The sequence below is a fragment of the Semicossyphus pulcher genome, unplaced genomic scaffold (assembly GCF_022749685.1).
Source record: "Semicossyphus pulcher isolate SPU_LCO1_2020_fin unplaced genomic scaffold, fSemPul1.0.p SCAF_5, whole genome shotgun sequence".
NCBI classification, from domain to species: domain Eukaryota; kingdom Metazoa; phylum Chordata; class Actinopteri; order Labriformes; family Labridae; genus Semicossyphus; species Semicossyphus pulcher.
In genome coordinates this window covers 7,329,822-7,355,271 of record NW_027211726.1, presented here as the reverse complement: position 1 = coordinate 7,355,271, position 25,450 = coordinate 7,329,822, and the positions used below count along the sequence as shown (strand labels likewise).

At 40.1% G+C, this 25,450-nt stretch overlaps 1 protein-coding gene across 2 annotated transcripts in view; it reads right to left on the bottom strand.

Moving 5' to 3' along the window:
- pleca (plectin a) overlaps window positions 1-13,683 on the bottom strand; it is an 85,436-nt gene extending 71,753 nt beyond the window's left edge. For both annotated transcript variants that reach the window (XM_069681667.1, XM_069681670.1), the window contains exon 1: window positions 13,373-13,683. In XM_069681667.1, the coding sequence (XP_069537768.1) occupies window positions 13,373-13,463 (91 nt within the window). In that variant the 5' untranslated portion in view covers window positions 13,464-13,683. The remainder of the gene's footprint in view (window positions 1-13,372) is intronic.
- Window positions 13,684-25,450: the final 11,767 nt, after the last annotated feature.

Genomic DNA, 25,450 nt, shown 5'->3' with positions numbered 1-25,450 from the left:
TCTTATTTCAGATGAAATCCATGAGTCACCAAAACACACACTCAGAGAGCTGCATCCTGCAAATCACAGATCATCCACTTCACAATGTACTTAATCATCAGTGACGTTTTAGTCACAAGATTATACCTCATAAAATGAAGGAAAGCTAAAGTAAACCAGTGCTTTGTACCCAGGCTGATGAGGCTGTGGATTACTCACAGAGAATTAGAGTTAACTGGTTTGGTTAGTGCAGACGTGACTGTGCAGGTGCATGTGAGATGTTTGATTTGTACAGGATTTAGTCTGTGTTGCTTCTCTTCTGTTGTTTCTGAAGAAGAAGAAGAAGAAGAGCCCTTCTTCTGCTACCTCTATGAGTATCATGTGATCTGATCAATTACTCTGCTCTGCAGGACAGATGGTCATGTGGTCCCGTGCATCATCACTGGTTCAAGTTTCCGAGTCGATGCCATTTCCTGTTCAAGGTTCGTCTTCCTCCTAATTAAGTGTTCATTGGTCAGACTACTTAAAAGCAAAGCATCTGTTATAATTCAGAGCACATGGTTTAAAGGTTCTCAGTACTGAATGTCTGCAACATGCCACTGATCCAAACAGCATGGCATTTTACAGCTGCGTATTATTATCAAAGACAAATAGCTGACATATTTCAGATTGCCTGCAAACCGAGCGCAGACAATAAATCATTATCACTGAGTTTAGAGATGCCCTGAAACAAAACAAGGTGAGCTAAATGAAAAACATGAAACATGCATTACAGTAAATGACTCCGGACTAAATGTCTGTCTTAAAATCCATCGGACACAAATAGAAAAGCATGTGGCTCATGTGAAGATAAACATTAGATAAATAGATGTTTAAAGGGCAAACTCTGCTTTTTCCAACTTTACATGAAGCACCTGGATAAGGAAAACTATTTTCCCTGTTAACACAGAGCTGCTGAATTCAACAGGCTGCCTCTGACCTCGCTCTCTCTCACACACACTGATCCTTCATCTTGTGCTTGTGCCCACTTCAGCTGCCAAATGATTACGTCAAATGTGAGAAAACTTGTACCACTGTAGAACACCTGTATAACAAACTGTACTGACATATTTTTTGCCAGGGGTTTGCTACAACCTTGTGCTGCTAATGCCAAGAAATTATGCAGAGGTAAGGACTCATTTTCCAATCAATATGCAATCAATGAAAGCTTGTCAGGCTGTAGGTAGAGCAAAGATCCAGTTTCAGCCAGATACAGCAGCAGTGACAAGATGAACTGAGACACAGTATCCAGGGTGGGAGTTGAGGGAAATTCACTGAGATTAACCCCTCAAACAACCCCTCAGATTTGAATATTAAGTTTATGACACTTAGTGTAAACAGGAAGTAGATTTTTTAAATCCTATACTACTGCCCAGAAAGCTGCCCTGTGTATTTCTGCCTCAAATAGCGAGAACACAATTATATAGCTAAAGACACAGTCTGTCCCAAATCACAGAGGTCCACTCTGCTTAATCAAATATTTCACTTTGTTGTGACTCACAGAAGACTTAATTTCCCAAATTTAGGCTCTCAGGCAGAATTTTCTAAAATCCTTCCTCCTTCTTAAGTCCAGTAATGGCTTTAACACCAAGCTAAGCCATCTTGAGCTCTGGCCTTTTAGTGGTAGACTTTATTTGGGGGGAAACAGTCTGGGAAAAACTTTCCATAGCAGGTCTAACTGATAAAAGTGCTGATGGATCTGCTCCATTAAGGTGTGGCTGTCAGCCTGTGGGCCACCAGCATGCAGAGCCATGGAACTAGCACGACTTAATGGCCATTGTTAAGTGTTGGAAATGTCAAAATGTCTCTATCATTAAAATAACAAACTGCAGAGGTGTGTTAAAAAAACATAAAGCCTTGCTGTTAGATCGGTGCCTTAGGCAGAGAGAAACTACAACCAGCAAAGACGTAGCAGCCTCAGAGCCGCAGAGGAGAGAAGAGCAAACGACTTCACACCACAGACATGAGTCCTCAGGTGACGACAGCCAGTAAACATTACGCACCAGCTGGCAGGCCACACCTGAAACGTCATCTTGATCAAGATCTCATGTGCCATAATGACAAATACCATCACACGTCTATAGGACTGTAACTCACGATTATTTTCATTATCAGGTAATTGGACGATTATTTTCTACATAAACTGATCAATTGTTTGGTGTGAAATGTCATAAAATAGTGACACATGTCCATTTGAGTTTCTCAAAGTCAATGTCTTTAAATGTCTTATTCTGTCAGTCCGAAATTGAAAGATGGTCAGTTTAATAAGACAGATAACATAAATAAGGCAGGAAAGGAGCTCTACTACACATCTACCTCTTTAACAAATGTGTCCTAAAAAACATTCTTTTTAAATGTACACTACCGTATATGACAGAAAAAGGTGCAGCACATTTTTCATACACTTTATCCACTTTAGAGAAAACTTGTGTTTCACTGGGGAGCAGAACTAACATGATGCATGTTTACCTCAGTCTGTAACATTTGTAAAAGGGGAAGATACGTTCAGACAACAGACACTGACTGCGATTATCAGAGAGGAAGTGTGAGATATCTGATACATCTGCAGATAATTACTTTTTGCATCACTGTCTCAACCTGCTAAATAAAGTTCTGATTATGAATAAGATTCCAAAATATAATGTTCCCAAAATAGCACAAAAAAGCAAGTATATAAGTGGAAAATTAGGTTTCCCTGCTTAATGTCATTGCGTGGCAAAGTAAACCACCTGACTCCCCACCCTGATGAGTCTGTGTTACTGTGTCTGTGCAGCTGTTCAGTACTTACGTGTCAAAACTCAGTCTGACACACAGCCAAAGTCTCATGTCCCTCTTAAACACAGGTGGAAGACCTGATACACCCTCTACACCCCTCTCTGGGATGTGGAGCTCAGCCATGAGAAGTTGGATCTGGACCAGTGTCCTCGCCGAGGAGGGGTGGGGGGCGTGTGTGTACTGGGTCAAAAGTGGCCAGGAGGAGGTGGTACTGTGTTGTCCATTAAGATCTATTCAAGCGATATCAAACGCCATGAGCAGTTGTTGCAGCCCGTCTGCCCGCACATATACAGACAGACGCACAAACGAGGCAGCAGGCCTACTGTCACCAGCTAAAAATAACCTGTTTACTATTGCCACACCCTGCTTCTCAAACACATGAAATAGAAGCGAATTCAACAGTTAATGTAAGATAAGATACACATCAAGGTGTCCTGATACACAACAAAGATGTTTCCTTGTTTGAGTTTATATGTCACGACACTTCAGGGAAAGAGTCTGAATTTCTTTAGGCAATCACAATAAATCTATGCAAGTGTTTCTGACTGAAGGTCTTGATGTAATTTATTAATTTAGCGAGCAAAAATAAATACAAAGCAAATGAAGTTTAAATGTATCTGTTCTGTTTTCATGCTCGCTTACCCTCGCCCTTGTGTTCTCTCATGTCTGTCTGATGAGGTGATGGGGTGTGGAGATCAATTATGCTCAGCACATAACGGTCTGGTCCCCTAAAAACACTAGCAATATAAATCCAGTCTGCAGTGCAAAATAACAAACAAAACCTACACAGACCACAGACACAGAAATAAGAGAAGCTGTGTTCAAATCATGAGACCGTTTTTTAAATTTGTGACTTAACGTAAATTTGAAGTACTGTTCCTATGGTTACCGACAGTTTCATATATTTTGCACATGGATTTATAGCTTTTGTTACTTTTTACAAGAACAGGACACTCAAAGGTGTCCTGATATTCAAATTTAGGAAACACCAGTCAACCAATCATGAACAGGCATTTTCCATGGATACAAATATTATAAGGCCTATGGCTGCGGTGTCAAGCTTTGCTGACAGAACGGGAAGAACAGGGAAACCGATCATTACTCCAACTTGTTGAAATACTCCAAGTATTCCAAGTCATTTAACCCCAACTAATCGCCCTGTTGTTAATAGCTTATTATCTAATTTATAAGCTATGATAAGTAGGATTTTTCCTTTCATTTTGTCAACAACACGTTCAAACTGGGCCCCTCCTCCTGGGCTCTTCTTCACCAGAAGCTCACTCTCACTCTCTCATGCGGGAACACGCCCACCCCACCGACACCGACAGCATCAAATTTGCACTAGCATGCTAAGCGCCGGTTAGCTTGTCCTACCCAGTTTGAGGCACCTACCTCTCCAACAGAAAGAAGGCCAACTCTGCTTCGCTCTTTCGCCATGTTCCCCAGTCTGAACAGGGCCCAGTTGCTAATTTGAACCACTCCCACACTCACCTGTACGCCGTGATTGGCTCAGGGAACCACAACAGCGTCCCTCCTGAAAACGTCCCGTGCAAAGCAAAACAACAGAATAGATGCAGAGGGAAGGGTCTGCACACACATCCACCAACACACATGTATAGAGGCCCATAAGTGATGATTTATATTATATCTGTAAAAGTCTATATTTTATTTTTCTAGGAAAATCCTACTTACTATACCTTTAAGTATTTTCAGCAGCTCATTGACACCTAAAAGGACACAAACTCACTAGTTCCTCTTATAAATAAAGCATTTTGTGTCTAAGGCACAAGTTTGTAGACACATCACTCGTCCTGTCTTCAACTTGGAGATATAATCGCTTTGAAATTCCAGATAGTCTTATCAGAATTACAACTGGGAGACTGAAAGCAACGATGTACATGGCATACAAGATGCATAAGGTGTGAGTAACATGGTTTGTGTGTGTGTGTGTGTGTGTGTGTGTGTGTGGGCCTTCTCTGAGGAGACGAAGAAAGGGAGCACTTAACAGGAAGACACCAACACTAAAGGAATTCACAGAATGTGTCATGATGAAAAATGTATCCAGAGGCCCACTATCAGTGAGATTTACAGCTGTGAAAGAAGCACATTGAGGCGGTCTCTGCCTTTTGTGCAGCACTGACAGAGATCAACAGGCTGAACTGGTGCCCACCAGAAGAACACTTTAAAAGCAGAAACAACAAACAGCTTCTGTTTTGATGGAATTACTGAAAATGTGACCTTAGAAAGAAGTTAATGTGGAGGTAGACATTTTTTAAGATTTTAGCAGCTCATCGGGAACCTTCTCATCCTTTAATTGAATTTAGAGTAGATAATGTTTTCAGATCATCTCTATACGGAAAAAGATTTTAGTTCAATTTTGTAACAATGTTCATCCACACCTATGACCTCATTCTTCTTGGTTTTGAAAATTGGATAAAACGTAAGACAAGATCAATGTAGATGTTGTTACTCTTGAATTACCGCACGAGAGGGCCGGCAGAGGTGGGAGTGGATACGTGGAAAAGGCAGCAGGGCTCGTCAAACCCAGGCACCCTGCTGAAAACAAAAAAATAAAAGAGTACATGCCAGCCAGCTCACCACTGACATTCCTGGCATTAGTCTGGCTTACTGTAGCATGCCAGAACCAGGGTGTTAGCCCTATTGTTCCATAAACCAGGACCAACGTGAGGCCAGGATCTCTGTGTACCCTCATACTGTACACGGGTTAGGCTTAGGGATGAACAGTCAACACATGATGACACTTAAACTGCGACATGTAATCTAAAAGTGCTTACCTCTGGGGTTGAAAAATTAAGCCATCGAGGTTGTGCCAAAAAATGCAGTTCCTAAAACGTCCACGTGGCTGGCTCCAAAAGCGAGTCTATTCACATGAACCCCAACTTTCAAAGCCGGATGGATGATTCGTAGGGACGGCTCGTATTGAGGTTGTTACACTCAAAATAGACATGTGTAGCATAGTTCTACAGATTGCAAATAGCTACTTGGAATGATTTCTAGTCTATTTCTGCATCTTTTATAGCTCCACTTTGCATAGCAAAATGTTGGAGGGATAGGATGACAGTTTGTATTTGACTGTATCCTGGAGACTGAAATCTCCCTGCAACAGACTAGAAAGACATCCCTCAGCGTCACTGTCACTGGTCAGGACTTTACCAGGGGCACCTTTTTGACATCTGTATCTCCAGCAGTGTGGGAAAGTCAACAATGACATCATGCTATGAAATAATCTCTGGTTAATTGTTAAAAAACGTATTGATTCTTTTGGTAATGGGAGTGAGTGTAAAACAGGTACAGCAACAATGAAAGCATAGAGAAGGGAATCATTCTGAAACCTGATTTTGTGTTGTGTTTTATCAAGTAATCTGGTGGTTTGATCCAAGTCTGCTTTAAAAAAAAAAACAGTGGCATCCTATTAAATACAGTTTGAGCTTAAAAGTTCCTTTTCCACCAGGATTTTTTGAGCTTTAAACAACGTTTCAGGAGAGCAGAAGAATCCTAAGATTTGGTTGAAAGTCTTTCTGATTCAGTTTGAGATTAAGAGAGATCTCGGATATTTTGCAGTGTGGTAACATAATTAAAGGCAGCTGTCATTGACAGCCTTGGTTTGGGAAGATACTAATCCTCCACATTAACGCAAATCCTGTCTCAATTACAGCAGCTCCACTCCGTCCTCTCTCTCAGACTCTGCCAGGCCCAGTTCTCTTCACGGAGGTTCAGGGTCGGGATTTACATTTCTCTGCAGACTTGAACTTGATCCACGGAAGAAAACCAGAGACACAGTAAAGAAACCAATTACATCTTGATGTCATTTCATAAAAGAGGATTCTGACTGGGTGAAGCGAACTCATCTCATACTGGCAGATAAAGTGGCATGACTAATGGAGACTGAGCTGAAACTGGTCTCTCTGCAGGGCAGAGCTGTTTGAGAACCGGTGGCATCAAAACTTACAGCCGGCACGATCATTATATCATCTCACAAGCTTCCCATCTTTAGTCATTATGATACATTTTTTGCTTTTGTATGAAGGTTAATATGCTTATTACACCTCTTACCAATCTGTATCAAGCATTCACTGGGTTCATGTCAGAATATTTTCAGGATTGTTGGCTTCTATTTTTGAATAGTTTCACAGCTCGTAGTGGATTCTCCCCTGCTAATTATTCATGTGAAAGAGCGTTAAAAAAAGATTCCTTTTTATAAAGCTTGCAGCTGTACAAATGTTTTACACCAAGGTCTCAAAATGTGAACCAGTTATGAACAAACATGCTATGAACTTGCTTCTTCCTCTGGTTGAGAACCAATGAATAATCAAATTAAGGGTTTATCTGTTCCAGGATTCCCAGCAATGGGCCCTTTTAGGAAAGAAACAAAATCATGTGAGTAATATTCTGATGAGTTGATACTCAAAGTTGATTTAAAATTAATAGATTAAAATAAAAGTCATATTTGATCATGTATGAATCGTTTGTCTGTCAGTTAAACAAGTTACCCAACATTTATGGGTAAGAACATCTTGTGCCTTTTTGAACACAATAATTATATTAGTATGATTTGAATGATCATTGGATGACACATCAGACTAAATTGCCAGTCATAAGAAGCCATTTGTGACTCTGAGAACTTGCCATTCTCAACTAGCTTTGCCATTATTAATGTATTAATCAAAAGACAATCAACTTATTAATTGATAAACATTCTAAATGTAAAAATAGTTCTTTGGTTTAAGGTAAGCATACTTTGAGGACATACAATGTTTGCCCTGCAGAGCCCTGATACAGTAATGCCCACATACACACGCACAGACATGTACTCGGCCCACAGTATGCTTCAGCTGCACATGTGAACAGTCTGAACAGGTCGTCTTACAATCTCATGTGAACTAACAGACAGGTGTGAAGATTCTGCTTCAGCACAGACTTATGGGTAATCTACAGTAGACTGAGCCGTCCTGTTGGCACAGCACTGTGGGATTGAGGGTTGGTGTGAACATATGTGGAGATAATTTATGAGTATGTCCTCTGTCAATGGAGGTCATCACACTGAGAGGGAACAATACGATACATAATTGACCTAACCTACGTGTATTTGTCTGCTGTCCAGTGCTTCACACTAACAGAGTACACTGGTGCAGAGTACATAAACTTTATTTTCATGTTGTCAATAAAATAATTCCCTGTTTAATTGTAGGTTTAGAAAGTGCCTAAAACAAGGGTTTCCTTCTAGAAGTTAAGTTTTCTATGGGATCAGAAGACCCAAAGACACACTAAGTTTTTCCTCTAAAACAACCCCGTGTTGATGTTTCTGTTCATGAAAGCAGACTAAACTATATTCAATGACTCTAACTTTCCTCTGAAACAGCCACACACAGAGCCTGCTTCCACCAGCAGAGAAGAGGGACTGAAAAACTGATTCATGAAAGAAAACTGCAGCCTAAAATCACACGTCCACATTTTTTCCTCAAATACTTCCAACAGCTACAGTCTGATTTACAGTATTTCCCCTGTTGATATTAAAGTGCCATAAAGTGAGGGTTAATCAGACAGAAAATTGCTTTTCTCTTCTTCTGCATGTGGATGCTAATAACACTTTGTCAACACAACAGCTGAACCAGGAAATTAGGAGTCATTTCTCTTTCAGAGAGCCGGACACAAAATCTGTGAAATATAAATGACTGCAGTCTACAGTTGCATAGGAAGTGATGGCAGATGATAACAGATTCTTTACTGGAAATGTTATTGAAGGAATATTTTGACTTTTTTTCTGAATAAAAAGGAAGAATACGAACTATAGTTTGTATCCAGGAAATCTCACAACAAGAGAGTTACCACTTCTGGCAAACAAACAGTCCATCACATTACACCCTATATTTCCATAAAGCAGTAGATTCTTGTATTAACACTTGGGTTGGTGAATGGATAGAAACAAAAGACAGATAACTTATCAATTAAGGAGGCTCAGAGGAGTGGTTCTCCTGGTCTGGTAGTCTATAAGGGGAAGATGTTGCCTCTACAGAAACTGCAACACAAATGCAACTACTGTAGGGCTCATCAAGTTTCAAGAATGTAAATTTAGCCGGAATCAGTGGATACATGGAGTGTGAATAAACTCCACTACTACTGCACGCACATTATAGGAAACCCATGTCCTTCAAAATAAAAGCACAGCATAGACTTTTTGCCACAACTTTTTTTCAAGCACTCATCCACGACCCACTTTTGGGTGCCGACCCACTAGTTGAGAACCACTGGCTTAGAGGACTGTGCTACCTTTTCTCCCTTGTTTCCAGTTATTACGCAGAGTAAAGCCAACAGTCTCCTTTTTAATATACAAGCATTTAGTTTATTACATGACCCCCAGTAAGGAAGCACTTACTACTCCGGAAATTACACATGTCAGATACTGTCATTTCAATATGTATAATCCTTACAGAACACACACAAAGTCGGACACTGAAAAAAACTCTCCCTGCTGTCTGAGTTTGTTACAACATCAAACAGGACCAAAAAATCTAAAATCTTCCTCCGGTCTAAGTTTGGATGTTTTGAGTTTTTTCCAGCATGAAAGGGTTAATTGCCCAAGTTAAGTGTTTTTAGCAGCTTGTACTGTGAGAAGAACATTTTTATCATTGCACTACGACCTAATACGAAGTGTTAAATATGTGTACGCCTCCACAAATGGAGCAGGTGCACTGGATGTGATGGTGACTCCAGCTTATTTACCTTTTTCACAACATGTTGGCTTAACTCGTCATCTGGTTTGATGCATAGCCGATGTGTATATGAGTGATTTTGTCAGCGCACAACATGCGTGCATAACTTGAGGAGTATTACTATTTTTGAATTGAGGTCAAGTTGCATGAAACTGATCTGAGGCAAGTACTGGAAGTGAAGTGTGGAGGGGGTTCTCTGTGGACGCTCTGGTTCAACAGTGATTCACAAGACAAACTTGTCTCAGGCCTTTTAGAAGTGAACCCGGTTGGTATTTACACACACACACACACACACACACACACACACACACACACACACACACACACACACACACACACACACACACACACAGCAGAGTCCAAATGCAAAAACAGGTCTCTTGTCGCCACAGGTTTCCCAGTGTGTGTTTGCTTATTTAATAGTGTTTAAGGAGGGGGAGTGGATCTCTGAGTAGATTTTATATCCACCCTTAAGGCTGCATTTAATCACAGAGCTTCACCTCACAGGGCAAACACGAAGATGACATCAGGAAAAACAAAGACTACTGTCATTGTCTTGTAAAAGCTGCGGGTTTACCTGGAAGCTAAAAGGGCCAAATATAAAAAAGAATGTCTTTACTTCAATTTCAGTTTGCTTTCTTTGGGATTGAGTGATTCCTATAGTGTTTATATAGTACAGTGTTTATATTTGTTTATAAAAGTGATCTTAGAACTTCAGTTTTGAGTTTAAAAGTTATCAAAGAAAGTCCTTTACTTTGAAAATACACAATTCTTATATATTTAGCAGCAAAACCCTAAAAAGAGTGCCAAGATCTGAGAATCTCCTCTGATGGTCACCTGAGTCTGCGTCGAGGTCATTGGAGCGGTTAGTTATTGTAGTGTGGTTATATTATATTTGAAGGAGTCATTACTGAGGTCCCTCCACCCTGCAGTATTCCTGCCTCAGTATTTCAGATTTTCCAAGCACGTCCATGGAGAGAACGGACACTGCAGCCAAACATGTGTCATCTTAGGTACTCATGTTCCAAGAATAGTTAGCCATCATTAGTAAAATGTGCCTTTACTTCAAAGATACTAATTGCACAATAATACACTTTGATGTTGCATGACTAAAAACATTTGTGGAAGGAAAAACTCCTTTTCAGTAGATAAGTAATTGCAAGCTTCCTAAGCAACATCTCATTGAGCTAAATGTCAGAAGTCTTTCAACCAGAATAACCTGCAGACTGACAGAGTAAACTCCGGGGAGATATTTGCGGTGAGTATTTAAAGCAGAGCTGCATGTTTTACACTAACAGATCCGTACAGTTGTTGTTAGAACACAGAGCTCCACTCAAACACACTTTATCGTTCCCACTGGAATTCACCTGTTGCAATAACTTATGCAAATGGAGCTGAGCAGACAGCTGGTACAAGAATAACAACTTGATTAAAACATACATAAGTGAAATGGGATACACTATGTACAGCCAATTAGGTAAAACAGGTCATACATAACCTCCCAGTGGTAAACACAGGAAGTGTATGAGGGATACTTTCGGGATCTGATATCTTTCACAAGTGTTATGAATTTTGAACCTGTGTAAACACGGTCTGCACACTGTCTGCAAACTAAGGTAGAAAGAATTTAAAGTATCCATTAAGTCACAGAGGTATTAAAAACCAGGATACAATGAGATGAGATGAGATACGATAGATGCGATCTAAACATGCTTCCACTGCTTTTTATAATAATCAACGAAACTCCCTTTGGAAATGTGTCCACTAATATTTTCCACTATAATCCACTATATTTCCTTTTTCAAATTTGACATAAACACAGCCTTAAGTAGGCCATAATTCTGTGATTCAGTTCACACACAGAGATATGCATAGATACACAAAGTCTTGAGGGATGGCCCTGGAGAGCGAGCTGCCATCTCGTGACAAACCTCAAAACAATAAACCCACTTCAAGCTCAAAAACCAGATCAGCCTCACACCACCACGACTAACTCTCTTTATACTCCACTCCAGACTTTCCATTCCGTCTGGATGTCCAATTATCTAAAACAAATAGCACCAAGTCAAAAACCAACAAAAACAGAGAGTAACAGGAAGTGAGATGTTGGCAGAGAGGCTGGAGGTTATAACAGGGGCGTGGAGCACTAGACTGCAGCCAGAGCCACACAGCAGGATCTCTGCCACAGTGACATGCACAGTGGGCAACCGCATGGGAAGAAAATTACTAGATTGTTGTGACTGGATGGAACGATACTGTTCCCAACATAGAGACCAAGACTAGGCCCATTGTCCTTACTGATAGTCTGTTGTAAGATTGCTGGAAACTGTGCCCACATTTATGGTTTCTGTTTTTAACCAGAGGTTTTGCCGAACACACATGCAGCTTCTCAAGAACAATGCCCTGATTTAAAGGGGACATACTTTAGCTATGCAATCAATTTTCTATTATTCTAGTGTGTTTCTGTATCACGTTGGTAAAGTTTGTTTCATTTTAAAAATGTTATACATATTTATATTTAATTATTTTTGAAGCATCTCCTTCTTCCTGAAACGAACAAGCTGTTTTGCCAAAAACCTTGTCACAGGTTAGACTGCACTGCACTGTCACTCCAAAGTTGTAGAAAACACGGCTGCTCTAGGATCGGTTATTCGGCCTTATATGTACAAGCCAGAATTGCCAGGAGGTATCGGACTGGTACGACTTGACTAGTGCAAGCTAGTGCAAGAAGACAGCCTGAAGTGAATGACGATCGATTTCAGCGAAAGCAACGTTCAGAAACCTGCACCTGTAATACAGTTACACACACAGGCACTATAATCATAACAAACCTACTGTATATGGATGGCAAGTGTCAAGCTGTGACCTAGCCCAAAACTGATCCTGTAACACACCTGCCTTTACTTGCACATGTAGCTAGTGACCCACACATGCTAGGCTAGATCAACTCATAAAAACGTTGCGCCATACTGCCACAAGTGGTTGACACTCTTGAGTTTTGTACACATCCAAAAGCGATACAACAGTTCATAAAAGTTTTAACCGACATCTTCCTTCTGCATGGAGGTCAGGATTCCCTCACAGGTTTTGCATCAGTCAAATTCTCCTGAATCGTGTAAGCAAATGAGCTGCAGGTACATCTTGGGGTTGATGCGGCTTCCTGTGTCTGCTTCATGAAATGAAAAACACTATCAAGTCATGGCAGCATGTGTACGCAGACATAATCAGGTGAATGTCCATCTGAGTCGCCACTTTGTTGGCTGGTAGCTCTTATCAACCATGCTGCACTGTTGGACCTGTGCCATTCAACCACGGGGCCAAATGTCTCACCTCTCTGTGCCCAGACTACCCAGTGATTCCCTGTGTGCAAAGGAGGCAGCCAGGAAGAGTATGTAGACTATGCATCTCAGAACTCTATTATAAATGTTTTGCTTAAACTGAAGGCCACAGCTCAGGCACCTGCATGTCACATACAGAGGAACTATGGTTTTGGATCTAAAGGGACACCACTGTTAATCAGTCCCTCCAGTCTCCAACTACAACAATAACAAAGGTTTGATTCTGAGCCTTGTAAGGTCACACCAGCAGCTCTGTGCAAAGATGTCAGAACACATTTGTAATTTCAACCATAGAAATATTATACTTCCTGTTTCGACATCCCACAGAGAGCTCAATTGAACCAACGAACATCTGTGCAAATCAAATCAATATGGAACCAATTAATGCTGATAGGTCAGCCAATACACAATAGTTACCGAAGCATGCACTCACTCACAACAAACCTAACATTCAAACAGGCTGTTTTGAGTTTGTAAGAAGAAGCCTCTAAAGGGTTTAAGAGTTATTACCTTTATACTTCTCTCTGACGTTCTCATAGGCTTGCACATAGTCCTGCTCCTCTGCCAGACGCTGACCCGGGTCAAACATGGGCATGGACATGGCCTGGCTGGTACTCAGTTGGAGTTAGGGCACCTTCTTCTCTTTTCAAACTTTCTTTTCAACTTTCTTCTTTCACTTTTGACTCTCTGTCCCCCTCAGTGCTGATAAAAGCCCTCCTGGCTCTCTGTCCACCTGTCTGTCTGTCCCCACCTTCTTCCTCACCCACACTGTCACTGTATTCCCTGTATAAAGCTGTGGACTTCATTCCAGACCACCACCACTCCCCTCCTGTGCTTGAGAAATACCCTCACACTCACACGGGCCCATATCAGACCCTCCTCTTAAAGGCACAGAGGCAAGCACACACCGCAAAGTTTGATACCAACGGAGGCAGGGCTGCAGATCCCACAAACACACACCGCACAGGCCAGCTCCACCCCAGACACAGAGACACACATGGCTACCTCGATGAAAAAACAAATGACGGAGCCACATGGGGTTATTTGAGTTCCTGCTGCTGGAGAAACTGGGGCAAGTGGATCCTGTAGTATTCACAGCTTTAAAATAACCTCCCAGAACACTTACACGCTTCTCCACAAAGTCACGTCATATTCCCAAAGCTGAATGACGACAGATTTTAAAGTTTTAATGCCAGAGGACCACACCTCCTCAGTGCAGAGCACCTCTGAATATGTGTGAAAATTAAGACTACAGCAAAGGAAACTTGAAGACAGAACTACTTGAGGAAAAGTAAAATGATCACGTAACAATGCCTCTATAATGTTTCCTGTACGAGGACTGTTCCTAAATCAAAACACAATGAACTTATGTGATCCGACTTTATCCGCAAGCGTTGACTATCCCGCTTAGATATAGTTTGGCAAAGTCAGAATTAGTCTGATTAAGCCATTTACATTCAATTTACATGAGCACTCAACTGACACTATTATTATGAGATGTAAATCATTGCTAAAGAGTTTTTAGCTTAGGAGTGTGAATATTATCTCCAGAGTACCAACAAAAACAGATCTACTATAATAAAAGAATCACAGGCCTTCCAGGTGAAGCAGTGACAATATTACGTCTGGATGCAAAGACAAACTGCAGCTACAGGAGGTTTTTCTTATAAGGAAGTGCTACATAGAGGAACTGTGACAGGAAAATTGCAGAGGTTATTTACTGTGAATCACACAGAGCGTTTCTTTCCAAAAGGTTGTATGTCCACATGGAACAGTTGAGTTGTGTTTTTAAAAGCAGATTTGAAAGCAGATATTCTTTGTATGATTTTGTTTAATAATATCTTTTAAATATCACCAGTAACATAAGATATTAGATATAAGATGTAACATAAGATATTGTGGATTACTAGGCATATATGTCGAAAGGGTTTTTTAATGAATTTATTGTGTTATTGCTGCATTGAGATCAATAATTAATAAAAGATGGAGTCAGTTACACAGCAGACATTGTGTACTATGTTAGCTTTTTTCCCCCAAAAATTTTCTATATCATGTCTCATGTAATAACATGTTTCATATAACTAAATGTATCGCTGAATGAGGTAACACAATGGTGATTGAGCCTTTGGCCCATTGATGAAAGCCTTTGCATTTGCAGTATTACAGACTGGGTGTCTGTGGCGGCGTTTGTGTTTTCCATCAGCCAGCAGTGGTTGGTCTGCCAGAGAGGGTAGGCGGAGCTAAGAGGCTGCTTTTCCGTTCTCTGCAAGTGTTGCAAGTAAACAGTAATCTACTAAGGCTAATCTACTAATCTAAAAGATCGATGACTACAGATACAACTTCAAAAATAAGTGAAAATCCAAAGAAAAAGAAACAAATTGGACGCTCAGATGAAGGCAAAATGTCTAAAAAGGAAAGCGACCGTCAGCGAGGAAATCAAGAGTTGCAACCGGAGCCAACTGTGGACGTCACACATGCAAGACTGTCTGGATATCTGGGAAGTGTGCTCCCGCATTTACCGTTTATCGCCATGGGTGCCGCCAAAGAGAACTTGTAAGTGTCCAAATGAACAAATTACTGCTTAGTACAGTGTAACCTATCAAGTCTTGAGTGAACAATGGAGAGGTAAAGCACAGGTGGAACAAAAAACGACAGCTTGATAAAATGTAGGTCACATTAAGCCATAACAGAGTGACAGTGAGCCAGCATGCACAACACCAGGATCGTGACACTGAAGCAGCCATCACTGATGTTGTTACTTACACCTGTGCTTTTCTCACTGTGACATGTAAAATTGTCTATTTTCATTTAAGGAGCTATTTTAAGACTCAATTAAAGATGAATGCTGTAAGTAACGGGCTTATCAAGCAAGTGGGTGGATTAATTTTGTTCAATTAACATAATTATTAATGCATTAACAAATTCAACCAGAAAGAGTGTTTTTTAATTTTGTTAATCAGCAACAAAGCTAAGCACCATCTCATTGTTCTTCACTCAGTCTATAAGTTCAGGAATCAACGCTGAATTAACAGGATTGATTTACACATCAACACCACCTGGTGTGATAGCAAATACCAAGACTGATATTGAACCATAAATACCTAACATCCCCTTAAACATATTCAAACTATATTGTTTAACACCATTAAAATTGTATGAAAATAATTGCAACAATAATCACTGTTCACTGATTCTATATGACTCATCTGTATGCAACATAAACCATCACACACCATTAAAGTCAGACCAGACAGAACAGTACCAACAACTCTGTGTTACAAGAGCAACACAAACAGCAGATATCCTGGCAGCCTGAGCACATGTGTGTGTGTTATCACTTTCTCATAAAGCTGGCAGTGTGTTTACGCAGCTATCAGCAGATTAAGAATTTCAACAGCATGAAACGGCAAATTGCAAAATTTACATGAATAAATCCTTCAGTCAGGAATGTGAGAAAAAAACATTTCAACACCGAGTATCGAAAAATCAAATAAAGCCACGAAGCCACCCAACTCAGTGTTTCTCAACCAGTGAGTTATGACCTAAAGACAGAAATGCTCTGAAGATGTGTTTTTCAAAAAGTTCATCCATCTCCAATATATATGTGGGTAGTAATAATAAACATCTGTTTAAATGAAGCCAACTTTTTCACTTAACTTTTCTGATGAAAATTGTTTATAGTTGTACAAACAGAGCGCCACCTGGAGAAAGTCAAACTGGATCAACAATCCCTTCACATCAGAAAATTTAACCAAACAGGCAATTAAAGGCCAAAGGCTTACAACATGCAGGACAGTTAAGCTCTGATTATGCAATTTGTGCCACAGTTTGGGTGTAAAAAGAAACCCTCGCCAGCGGCTCTTCTCTCTCACAGGGAAAGTCTCACTTTTGTCTCTCTGTTTGCTTGTGTGGCTTTTGGCTCGAGTGCCAGTCGGCCCTCCCACATATCACCAAACTAAAGACTCTCTGCCCCAACTGAGACACTAATTTATGCTCTCTGCTAAAATAAAAGAAAAAAACAAGAAATCTAAGGAAGGAAACGCCTCCCTCTCTCTATTCATTGACTGTTTTTTGTGTATTTATTCACTGATTTGTGAGCCTAAGACTTTGTCTGGTTGCTTGCTCACACGTTGGCAGCCTGAATACTATTTACAGGATAAAATATAGTTAGCGTCGGAATAATGTGTTGCAGAGTGGATATATTACTGTAATCACATTAGCATTTCTGTTCCAAAATCACTTACTTACTTACTGTGGTAAAAGATCATTGGTACACACTGTTCAGCCTCTTTACCCCTTCTCTGTTAAAATCCATGGGAACATTTCTTTCGGCTGGTGCTGCAGATTTTTGTGTAGCCTTTAGAAACTATAAAAATGAATAACTTTATACACAATTAAGGTAAATCACAATAATAAAAATGCATTTAAAAAAGTGATAATAGTTACACATCATGCAATCCAATTGTAAATATCCCTAAACTTCCTAAATAAATCAAATGCAAAATAGAAATATATCAAATGCATGAAAAAAAGAGTTTTTAATTTGAAGCATTAAAAATTAAGTGTGCCATGTAAACTAAGTGGTATAAATGTTATATCTTTATTAAAAACCTACTTAGCTCTGAATGATTTGAAGACATTTACTGGCCAAGTTATGAAAAACATTTGTTTTAAGGTGCAAATAAAGTCATGTCTGAATATCTGATATAATACTGGGATATTGTTTAGTAAGTTGAAAGTTGGAACAGTGTACACATGTAGTTTTATAAGACTCTGCATGGAAGCTGTATTAAAAATGCCTCAACATACAATCAAAGAAAAAGAAGATACTGTTTGCAGGAAGGCAGCACAGTGAGTGGAGGGACTCAGACACACTCCACCGCACTTCATCTTTGGATACTGTCCTCTAGTGTCCAACATGTACACTGCACAAACCCCTCTATCCTGGTTCATGAGCATGAGTGATATTCATTTGAAATGTGTCATACATTATCTGTTAACACTTAAACAAGGGCAGTCTGAATATTTAGCAAACAAAGTAGGGGAATTGACAAAACACAACAATATAAAATTGAAAGACAAAGGAAATAGAACTTGTCACCTGCACGAGAGTAACTTGTGGTTCCAAAGATAAACCCACACACTGCTGACTCATGCAGCCACACTGAAGACTGTAAAATGTTAAATCAATAATGGATCCACAATTTAATATTCTGACAAAAACTGCACAAGGTCCCACATTGAAAGCAGCTCTGAATAATTTATCTGAATCTGTTACGAGCAGATGCAACAACTTTATCCTTACTAAAAACAGAGAAAGAAGTTGTAAGAAACAGCCATACTATTTAAGACGTACTTGTAGAGGGCTGAGCATTCAGAGTAACCTTGGGATAAAGAAGATAAACTAAGCAAGTGAGTGAGACGTCTAATTCTGTTGGATTAACAACATCAGTTACCACACTGATGAAAACGGGAAAACTTTCAAAGTAAACACAAGAGTAAAGCCGATTTTCTGTTCTTCTTCATTCTGTTTTATAGCCTTATCTTGTATGTATTCTGAAGTTAAACATCCGTTAGCAATGCTGCAGATGAGACGTGGAAAGATTCACTGGTACTGAAGTAACACTGTACTCCTCTCCCACACTATGGGTCATGAAACAGCCTGAGTCATGTTGTATCTCTTCATGAGAACAGGATGACATATTATTAGCTCAGAAGCACCTTAAAAAAAACACTATAAAAGAAAAGTGTATGCTTTGTTGTGTATGCAGGAACCAACCACAGACCAAAATCAGCCAATACTTAAGGCCACTACTGTGTTAGTCCAATCACTATACCAGAACTTTGTTAAAAGTAAGTGATGCCTTTAACGCTGTAAAATAAAAAGATAACTTTCATAGTTGTACCAAAGGAATGATCTCATGAGTAAAAAATCGTCTGTTAAAAAGAGATGTGTTTCTCTGAGGGCATATGTTTCAGGAGCCAGATATAACAGAAACTGGCAAAATGAAAATCACAGAGCTGAAGGGTTATGTAATATGACTGAGCCCTGGAGGCAGACCAAATATGCAAACGGCAAGACTCCAAACTTCAAAACGCAAAACTTTGTGGGATATTATAATGAGGCTTCTTATGTCTACTGGAAAAGCTCAATATTATGTGAAAGGAAAGAAAAACATATAAACCCAAATAAGGCAGTAGGCAAAAATACAAACTGTTATTTAACGCATTACATGTTTGACCAATTATATGCATTTACAAACGACAAATAAACAGCTGGAAACTAGTGCGCATTAAGCAAAATATTACACTCTAGTTATAAAATACAAGAAGAGGACGTAGCTTACTTTTTATTGTTCTTATATAAGGGCTATCAATATAATAAGATGTACACATCTTACTGCTTTCTGAGCAAAGCCTAGGCCTCGAGACAATTTATATTTTATTGTTTATTTCCCCCTCTATAAGAAATAACAAAAACGACAAACGGGAACCTGCATCCTTTCATATTTCTTGCCAGGGCTTTGACTTCATCAGAGAAAATCTAAATTTAAAGGAACAAGACAATGTGTCCACAGCATCTCCATTAGCCCGTACTCAAGCACAGTGTTGCTTTAAGCTAAGAGCTGATGTGAGCAAGGGGCCATCTATCCATCCATCCATCCATCCATGGATGTAGCAAGTTGACCCAGGCGTCCCTCTCCCCAGTCATGTTTTCCAGCTCCTCCGAGGTGTTCCCAGGCCAGATGGGATATATAATCCTTCCAACGAGCTCTTGGTCTGCCCCGTGGTGTCCTCCCAGGTGAACGTGCCCGGAAAACCTCAATGGAAGGCACCCAGGAGGCATCCTAATCAGATGCCGGAATCACCTGAACTGGCTCCTTTTGATGAGGAGTAGCGGCTCTACTCCGAGCCCCCTCCGGATGTCCGAGCTCCTTACCCTATCTCTAAGGCTGAGCCCAGACACGCTACAGGAGAAACTCATTGCGGCTGCTTGTATCTGCGACCTCATTCTTTCGGTCACTACCCAAAGCTCATGACCATACGTGAAGGTTGGAAAATTGAAAGCTTTGCCTTCAGGTTCAGCTCCCTCTTCACAATGACACTCCGGTACAACGCCCACATTACTACTGATGCTGCACCGATCCGCCTGTCAATCTCACGATCCATTTTTCCTCTACTCGTGAACAAGACCCCGAGATACTTAAACTCCTTCATTTGAGGCAAAGACTCATCTTATTCATGTGTTTAAACAGTCTTACACTTGCCAATCAGCATTAAACACAAAGTACAGGCAATTCATCATTATAGGCAAACTGTACATTTGTAGATATTTAAGTCAGGAGCGAGCAGCGGACCAAACCACAGACTGATATTACAACCATTAAGCTAGTGAGAAAGATACAAAGATCATTAGTGTACTTTAATGGGTTAATTATGAATTAACTTGTACTACTTATTTATCATTGTAGCTAATAATTAGGTTGCATTGATTCAAGAGATTCGCCTAGAAGTAAACAACACGTGACATGTTAACCCAGGGTCATTCACTCCCCTCCTCTCTACAGTTCTGCTGACCTGTGTAGTCTATCACAGCGTGTTCACTCTTTCACCAGCATGTTATTGTGTTTGTTTTATCACTATCACTCTGCACAGGCGTTAACAGAGCAATCGTCAAGACTCACAGTCTTCTGATCGATAAACTAACATGTTAGAAAGCTACAGAAACCTTGATACTGACATCTTATTTAGTGTCAGCGAGCACTGCTTGCCTCTCAAACTGTCTGCAGCTTGATAACAAATGTTCCTGTCTCCATTTGCGATGAGATAATGCTCCAGCTCCAGCCTTCTATGTGTCTCCCAAGGCTAATGAATCAGGCCAGGGCCATTATGGCAGCAGTCCAGTGAGGCAATATTGATATTTATCTTGTGCATTTCATCCGAACCCGGCATTCTGCTCACGACTAGAGGTCCAATAGCAAGTAATGTGAAGGACTTACATCAGCCTCAGGAAATATAGTTCCAGATTTCCCACTATCTCCCTAAGCTTCCCTCTTAAGAAGCACTTGGAGTCATACAATCCTGCTGCTGCTGTTGTGTGTTCACAGACAATAACACAGAGTCACACAACACTGCTGCAGTACCCCACCCCATCAAATCAATATCAGAGACGACCAGGGAGGGGGGAGAAATGAGGTTGGTGATGCCGTTTGTGGTCCGAAGAGACAGTATGAACTCAACACCCACCACAGGAAGTGCTGAGGCAGCGAGCTGCATCATCTGAGTCCTGCCTCAGTGGTCAGACATTTAAAAGAGGTGGAGGAGCTGCAGAAGCTGGACAGGACCTCTGGTACATGAAGACACATCTGTAGCAGTTTGAAACCCCTCATGGGAAATAAAGGTGTATAATGAGTAGAGCTGCAACAACTTATCGATTAAATCAATTAAAATCAATGATTAGTGGGGTCTATGTTATGATGCACGGCATGCGCTGTAAAACCGTCATTGGGAGCAGCTTAAGTTAAAACATCTCCGGTCTTCTTTGGGATAAACATGAATTATTTTTCATTGAGGAGTATCCATTTGTTGCGCAGTGCTGATGATGTGTCCGCCTCTGGTAGATTAGTGTCCGTTTACACGGACAAACGCACAAACGTAATGGTTTGAAAACAAACGTAACGGACTGAAACTCTGTCTATTTTCTCTCCTCTCCGTTTTGTGATGGGTCCATAGCCGGGCCGCTGATAAAGCAGCAAAGGACAGTATACTGTGGTAGTAAAGCTGTTAATAAGCTAACGCCACTGGTAAAGCTAATTTAAGGCTAACATTTGATAAAGCTAATGGCCGGCTTCATTAAACCATCACAAAATGGAGAGAAAACTGACGGAGAGTGATTCTGTCCATCACGTTGTGCTTAAATTAACTTGTAATTGTGTGTTTGTCCGTCAGAACGGACACTAATATATCGCTAATTAGCTGAAATTCAGTCGGAGAGACACTGGAGTATAATATGAAGTTATGGACTTCGGTTATTATATATAATATTGGTTTTAATCACAACAGAAACTTGAGCAGGGTCTTCAATTCTTAAATTAAATTAAATGATTTTTTCAAACACATCAAACAACAACAGGTACCGTCTCTAGTAAATTCAGATGCAGTATAATAAACCTAAGGTATGCAGCAGATAAGACAATATCAGCAACAGACAATATCTGCTTATAAAATGTGGTTGTGCTGTTTAAATGCAGCATATGCTCATCAGTATATGGGTTTAAGTTTAAGGTTGGCAGTGAGAGTGGCTGAAAGTAGCAGCAGTATAAACCTCATAAGCTCAGCGGTTTTGATGTAATTATGTCATGATGAACAGCAAACAGACTGTCACATAAAGCCATTACTTTGCGTAAAAGCTCTTATGCTTGGTTCTACGTGATGTGTGGGGAGAAAATGTGAATGAGAATGCCCCTCCTGTGTATGACAAAAACCATGACGCCAAGATTACAGCGAGATAATTGATATGATATATGAATATGAATATGAATAGACTGCCGTGCAATAGACAACAATCCTGTTTATATCCCTAAAACAAATAAGCCAACTGACAAATTCAGCCCAACTCAGCTCACACACTTATACTCACCTTTATAAAAAGACAACAGCAGGAATGCATCGTAACTCAAGTGTAAAACAAAGAACTGCCACTATTACAAATCAGTCCAACAACGCTAAATATTGCAAACAGGTAAATAGATGGCACAAAAACATAACAACATATATTACTGTCCAGCAAACAGCTGGGACATTACAGCCAGGAGGATCTCAGAAAATCCTTCTACTGAATTTCCCCAAGAACACAAACAAAGAACGGAGCTATGACACCAGCCCTCAATGTACATGTGAACAAATCCAATGCAACAAATCCTTAGCTCAGTGAAGTAAAGCAGTGAGCAAATAACCGACAGCACTGACAGAAAAATTGGATTCCATCTTGAAGTACATATTTTTAACAAAAGCTGATTAGACACTGTAATGGCAAAGAGTCAGATAACGCAAGCAGCTGCAGAGAGCACCACATATCAAACATAATTATCAGAATAAAACAGAATAAAAAGCCTGCAGGCAATATGACCAACTGTTGAGTTGATTACAGGAGGGGTCGTCAGGGCTCAAGGGCTAAGAGGGCCGCTAAAGGCTACACAGCCTCATTATAAAGACGCTGTTATTAACGTTTCATCACATAGTCAAAGGGCCTTGCCCTAAAGGAAACTAAAGGAAAAGTCAAAACATTCAGCTTTTAGATTCCACAACAGGGAAACCATCATGATGCATTTTAAGTGAGCCATTTCTCCTCAGTTAATAATTTATTTGTGGGTAATAGCTGCAAATTTTGTTAATGCACTGCTGGCTATAGCTGAGTGTACCTGTGCTGCTAATCATGTGATGTTGATTTACAGGTGAATTTACTTGCTGTAAGTTTGGACTATTCCTGTACTTTAAATCCTGTTGAGTTGGAAGGTGAATTTGTGTTTGAGCTAATATGTTGTTGGCATAAATTGTGTGTTTGAGCACTCTAAATCCTGTCGAGAACAGTAGGGACTTTAAGAAATGGAGAGGGCAAAACTTCAAAAGACACACATAAAACTCAACCGCCATTTTCGTTCTGAATGAACGTCATACCTGCAATGCGGATGACGGCCCTCTCAGCTGGGTCCAGCACATCTCCAGAAGCTGACTTGGAGCGCTTGATGCGATGGTGTTTGGGCAGGTTCCAGGGCAGCGTGTCACCAGGGGACGGAGAGTAATTTATTGAACACAGATCACTGGAGCTCTCCTCGGATGCAGCCCGGACCAGAGGCCTCCTCTTGGGCTTCTCCTTCACCTCCTCCATAGTCTGGATGGACATAGTGAGTAAAAGCCAAAGGACAAAATGAACTTACCAAACCAATCAAAACAAGAACATAGTCAACAGAACTGGGTGTCAAGGGTTTCCCCATGTGTATTGCAGGCCTGGTGGCTCCAAGAAGCATCAAGGACTTTTGAATATAGTATTCTAAGATGTATTGGTCCAAAAATAAGACAAATGTGTTTTTGTCACACAAATAACTGATAACAAAAACTAAAGTACTAATAAAAGTATCTAAAACAAAGTTAACTTAGACATATTTATAGACCTTAGGTTAATTGAATGTATTGTCACATCAAATACAACTAACGTCACCCTACATATATGATAGGCTAAACAAAAACGTTTATTTAAATAAAGTAGTTATATTATATATTATAATATAAATACATAAATATAATTATATATGTTATATTATAATTTTTTTTTAAAAGTCTTTCCAGTAAGCTATAAGCTAGCAGAACTGTTTCCATGCCAACCGTTAAATTCAGTCGTTTGTTACGAGTAACCGTTACAGTAAAAAGAAAAGAAAAAAATCTCAGGTAAAGCTATAACTTTCTTTCTTTCGTTTTTTCAGTAATTTTTCTCACACATCCTCCTCTCAAGCTTTGATGTGAGTCAATTTGTGACCGAAAAAGGATTTTTCCCACACTTTAACTGTTAGCTAACGTAAACGTAGAGCTAGCCGTTCTCGGAGACTTACCATCTTCTAGCATGACTTTCTGTGACAGCATATTTTTTGTCCGTCTGACAGTCATTATTATAAAGTCCATTTTGCGTTAGAGACGTTGAGAGTCGACTAATTCGTACTTAATTTACTAACATAACAACACACTATGCTAACTTAAAACTTTTTGAACTGACTGACTCTTCATCACCTGAACAACATCTGTTAACTGTCCGGTAAGAAGTCGCTACATTTATATTAAAACTAAAAACAACCCACAATGCACCGCTCTCTTAAAGCAACAGATTCATTCCAAGTAAATGTCAAGTAAACAGTCCTACTCAAATACGCGTAGTAGTGAATTAAAATGTCTAGACCCAATGTGACCCCAAATTTTCCTGAATAAAAAATAAATGTAGGTTTATGTTTGTATAGTATATATATAGATAAAATTATAAAATAAGTTATTTATGCTGATATAAATATATCCCTATATGGTAAATGTATGTAAAATCACAAAGAGAGTAATAAAGTTGATGTTGAAGCATCTTAAGCTGCAGGCAGAAAATTTTAACATGACTTGATCATTTGAAAAGGTTAATAAAGGATGACATTGAACGATTGTCTGCCTCAGTTCTGTAGCCTCTATGTTTAAGCCTTAGTGCAGCAGTCCCAGAAGTTCAGTGATGCATCTCAGTGCTCTGACTCCCCTCTAAAGGAGTATTTTACACCAAAGTCAGAGTGCTGCTGATGCACTGTACTACGTCACCACACTCATAGCTCCCTTTTTCAGCTGAGTCACCATCCAGCTCTCAGGATGCTCCCCACAGGGGCGCTGGCTGCACCGCCACAGCTTCTCTCTGATTGGATGAGGGTGACAGGAACAAAGTCCCAGGAGTGATTTCTTCAGTGCATCAGAGACAGTTCACATTCAGGTTAGGATTTAGCTAAATGCTATTTCTGGCTACCTGCTGTTTGCTGCTTGGACTGCAGTACTACACTACTAGTTATGTCTTTG